At 38.9% G+C, this 5,073-nt stretch overlaps 1 protein-coding gene across 1 annotated transcript; it reads left to right on the top strand.

The window, feature by feature from the left end:
* The first annotated feature begins 3,937 nt into the window (after positions 1–3,937).
* Positions 3,938–4,730, top strand: ZCCHC13 (zinc finger CCHC-type containing 13). Its single transcript, XM_072817631.1, has one exon. The coding sequence runs from the start codon at positions 4,035–4,037 to the stop codon at positions 4,548–4,550; it is 516 nt and encodes a 171-aa protein (XP_072673732.1). The 5' UTR covers positions 3,938–4,034; the 3' UTR covers positions 4,551–4,730.
* Positions 4,731–5,073: the final 343 nt, after the last annotated feature.

Raw genomic sequence — 5,073 nt, 5'->3', positions numbered from 1 at the left:
CTGAATTAGATTTTCAGGATCTCAAGTCTCAAGAAAAACAGGAAAGAATATATTTCCTTATAGAAATCATTTGTGGGGCCCCTGGGTGGTTCAGTCGGTTAAGTGTCTGCCTTTGTCTTGGATCATGGTCCAGGAGTCCTGGGATCCAGCCACACATCAGTTGGGCTTTCTGTTCAGCAGGGAGTCTACTTTTCCCTCTGCTTCTCACCCAGCTCTGGCTCTCCCTCTCAAATAAATAAATAAAATATTTTTTAAAAAAGAAATAATTTGCTCTCCTAATTCAAACTTTATGTCATAGTGTCTAGTGTTCTATACATATAGAATGAATATTATTTCCTCTTTCTTCTTTTCTTACCCAGCAGTCCTAGGCTAGGAAACACAGCTGGTGGTATAATGAACCTAAGATATATAGATATAGACATATAAATTTCATAGTTACTTCATCATTTTAAGTTCCCTTTTGCCGTATGCACTATTATGCCGTATGCACATTCCAGTGTGTGTAGCTTACATTATTATATGATCCTAATTTTTAGGTGAGTCTATTTTAAATATTTTAAATATATTGGAAATTTCTAAATTAAAAAAAATTTTAAGGTCTTATGTATTTATTCAAGAGAGACACACAGAGAGAGGCAGAGACATAGGCAGAGGGAGAAGCAGGCTTTATGCAGGGAGCCCGATGTGGGACTCGATCCAGGTCTTCAGGATCATGTCCTGGGCCGAAGACAGGTGCCAATGCAGGCATCCCTAAATTAAAAAAAAAATAGTTAATGGATAGAGAACTTGTTAGATTTTCTAGTTGTATCTAGTTGTATCAAGTTATGGTAGTTTGTGTATTATAAGAAATTTGTCCATTTTATTAGGTTATCAAATTTATTGGCATAAATAAATGATTCTTTTAATATCTAAAATAAAAAACATCAAAGTGCATTGCACACATTAAAAGTAAATTTTTTTCTTAAATTTTTTGAGTTCTAACACACATATCTTCTATTGTGATGTAATATGCATATCTTCATGTCTTAAAATTGTTTGAAAATCAATACTTAAGCTATGGACATATATTACTTCTATAAAAGTATAAACCTTAAGGGAGATATAAATGTGATAATTAATAAGGTTAATTTAATACGTATATATCAAGTTTTGAACCACAGAGAGAATTTTTGCCTTTTGCAACCATTTATGCAGCATCATTTAATTGTTAGGAATAAAACTCTTTTCATTACTATGTATATATGGCAACAGCTCATGCTTTTTGGCTGTAAACATTCATTAATTTTTGAAAATATTTATCTTTACTCAAAATGGATGAAAGATCTAAATGTGAGACAAGATTCCATCAAAATCCTAGAGGAGAACACAGGCAACACCCTTTTTGAACCTGGCAACAGCAACTTCTTGCAAGATACATCCATGAAGGCAAGAGAAAAGCAAAAATGAATTATTGGGACTTCATCAAGATAAGAAGCTTCTGCACAGCAAAAGAAACAGTCCACAAAACTAAAAGACAACCTACAGAATGGGGGAAGATATTTGCAAATGACCTATCAGATAAAGGGCTAGTATCCAAGATCTATCAAGAATTTATTAACTCAACAGCAAAGAAACAAACAATCCAATCATGAAATGGGCCGAAGACATGAACAGAAATTTCACAGAGGAAGACATAGACATGGCCAACAAGCACATGAGAAAATGCTCCACATCACTGGCCATCAGGGAAATACAAATCCAAACCACAATGAGATACCACCTCACACCAGTGAGAATGGGGAAAATTAAGGCAGGAAACAACAAATGTTGGAGAGGATGTGGAGAAAGGGGAACCCTCTTGCACTGTTGGTGGGAATGTGAACTGGTACAGCCACTCTGGAAAATGGTGGCTTTGAACTCTTTGAGGTTCCTCAAAGAGTTCAAAATAGATCTGCCCTATGACCCAGCAATTGCACAGCTGGGGATTTACCCCAAAGATACAGATGCAGTGAAACACTGGGACACCTGCACCCTGATGTTTATAGCAGCAATGTCCACAACAGCCAAACTGTGGAAGGGGCCTCGGTGTCCATCGAAAGATGAATGGATAAAGAAGATGTGGTCTATGTATACAATGGAGTATTACTCAGCCATTAGAAACGACAAATACCCACCATTTGCTTCGACGTGGATGGAACTGGAGGGTATTATGCTGAGTGAAATAAGTCAATCAGAGAAGGACAAACATTATATGGTCTCACTCATTTGGGGAATATAAAAAATAGTGAAAGGGAATAAAGGGAAAGGAGAGAAAATGAGTGAAAATATCAGTGAGGGTGACAAAACATGAGAGACACCTAACTCTGGGAAATCAACAAGGGGCAGTGGAAGGGGAAGTGGGCGGGGGTTTGTGGTGACTGGGTGATGGGCACTGAGGGGGGCACTTGGCGGGATGAGCACTGGGTGTTATGCTATATGTTGGCAAATTGAACTCCAATAAAAAAATTTAAAAACTAAAAGTAAATAAAAAAGAAAATATTTATCTTTGTCATTGCATTTATGGAACTGGTGGCACATTCCAACCAAGTCATTTTGAAAATAAAGACCAACGGCTACACATGCGATTCTTATGTCTGTGTTTTACCAAATATGTTTGTATTGCCTGTCTGATAAAAATTCAGATGCAAAACATATAGTTAACTAGTAACTTAAAGAAAAATATTTATTGTGAGTTTTTTAAATTACCAACAAACTAAACTCATTTCAAAAATAGTAAAGTACAGGGAAGGAAAATACAAAGAAAAAAATTGTATTCAATCATAAAAACCCAAAATAGCTATGGTTGATATTTCAGTGTCTAATATTCCATACTTATTTGTATATCTATATAAATGAACATGTCCGTAAATCTTGATGTAGTTTATATAAGACAAACAATTTAGAAAACAATAAAGAGGAAATGTGTCCAATTTTAAATTATGGTTGTATAACTTATTTTCCAATTAATAATCTGTTCTTTATACTGACTGCTTCACCCCTGTTATGTTTTTTAACTTAAGTGGTGATGATTATGTTGAAAACTAGGATTCCTTCAATAAAATATGAAAGATTGTGAGTAAATCCCACTGTGGCATTTTATTTATTTATTTATTTTTAATTTTTTAAAAATATTTTATTTATTTATTCATGAGAGACAGAGAGAGAGAGGCAGAGACACAGGCAGAGGGAGAAACAGGCTCTACGCAGGAAGTCTGACATGGGACTCGATTCTGAGACTCCAGGATCATACCCTGGACTGAAGTCGGAGCTAAACCGCTGAGCCACATGGGATGTCTCTTATTTATTTTTAAAGATTTTATTTATTTATTTGACAGAGAGAGAGGGAGAGAGCAGGAAGCAGGGGGAGAGGCAGAGGGAGAAGCAGATCCTGCGCTAAGCAGGGAATCTGACTGGGGGCTGGATCCAGGAACCCAGTGATAATAACCTGAGCCTATGGCGCTTAACTGACTCAGCCACCCAGGTGCCCCTTACCGTGGCATTTTAAAGATTTTTTCTACCTTACATACCTTACTTATATCTTTATGAACATTTGTATTTTATTTTTTAAAACAAAAAGGACGTTAGTCTAATTTGCTATAATTTCTTTCCTTTACTAGATTAATCTCATACAGATTTTTCGTATGTACGTAGGGAATATACAAAAACGTCATCCACTAGATCACAAAGAAGACCTAACTCTTAATTACAAGGAACCGTACAGGGTATATTTTCTGGACTGGGAGGGATTCAAACAAACTTAAAGATCCAAGTGTTTATCATTTTAAAAAACACCAACACTCAGCCCTGCTTTTGGCTTCAAGGATAGAAAAAGTCAGGGGGGGAAGGGCAGCTGGAATGCCGGTGACACATAATTGGGGCCATACGCAAACCTTGTGTGACGTTGCTGAGGCCCCTAGAGAAAAACGGCCACTTGTTTCTAAGCCGCCCTAAGGGGAGTTGCGTCTGAGCCTCCGGGGCAGTGGTGGGCCCGCTCACCCTAAGATCTCACTGCCACCATGAGCAGTAAAGAATGTTTCAGGTGTGGACGCTCTGGCCACTGGGCCAGGGGATGCCCTAGAGTAGGAGGGAGTCGAGGGCGCGGAGCTAGAGGCCGTGGCAGAGGTTCTCCGTGCAGTTCCACCAACCTACCTGACATCTGTTACCGCTGTGGTAAGTCTGGTCATCATGCTAAGAATTGTGACCTTCTCGAGGACATCTGCTACAACTGTGGGAGAAGTGGCCACATCGCTAAAGACTGTATTGAGCCTAAAAGAGAGAGAGAGCAGTGCTGTTACACTTGTGGCCGACCAGGCCATCTGGCTCGTGATTGTGACCGTCAGGAAGAGCAGAAGTGCTACTCTTGCGGTGAATATGGCCACATTCAGAAAGACTGCACCCAAGTTAAGTGTTACCGTTGTGGCGAGACAGGCCACGTGGCCATCAACTGCAGCAAAACGAGTGAAGTCAACTGTTACCGTTGTGGCGAGTCGGGACATCTGGCCCGGGAATGCCCCATTGAGGCCACCGCTTAATATTTCCCCTTTGTCTTCCCCCTCTTCCGTTTACTGATTGATAATTGTATTATTTTCTCTGAAACCTCTTCACTGACCAAAAGTTGATAAATGGAGGCTAATTCCAGGTCAGTGAGCTTTAATTACCACGTTGAAGGAGGAAACGGCTGGAAAAATCTCAAAAAAAGTTGTTCACTTTTAGATGTCTTATACTGTAATGTGTTTCCGCGCCACTGGTGAATCTGATTATTGGACAGTCATACTAGGCATTAGGCAACTTCTAGGGTCTTCATACTTTGATTTAACATGTAACAAACTACTACTGTGTGCCAGCCACTATGGAGGAATTGGGGATATATCAGTGAACAAATCAGATCAAGTTTGGGAACATAGGCCTAGAATCTATTAACAAATAATATAGAGTGTCAGTGAAGATAAATTGCTACAGAGAAAAAAAACACCAGGTAGAAGGATAGAATGTGCTGGGGAGGGGACATGTGTTTCTGTCTTAGATGCACAAGGCACCCTGAGGAAGTGACATTTC

Source organism: Canis lupus, chromosome X, assembly GCF_048164855.1.
Source record: "Canis lupus baileyi chromosome X, mCanLup2.hap1, whole genome shotgun sequence".
Lineage (NCBI taxonomy): Eukaryota > Metazoa > Chordata > Mammalia > Carnivora > Canidae > Canis > Canis lupus.
The sequence above is the reverse complement of the archived record's forward strand: the minus strand, read 5'-3'. Positions and strand labels throughout refer to the sequence as shown.

Coding starts and splice junctions, on each gene's coding strand:
- ZCCHC13 (XM_072817631.1), top strand. CDS start 4,035: ATGAGCAGTAAAGAATGTTTCAGGTGTGGACGCTCTGGCCACTGGGCC.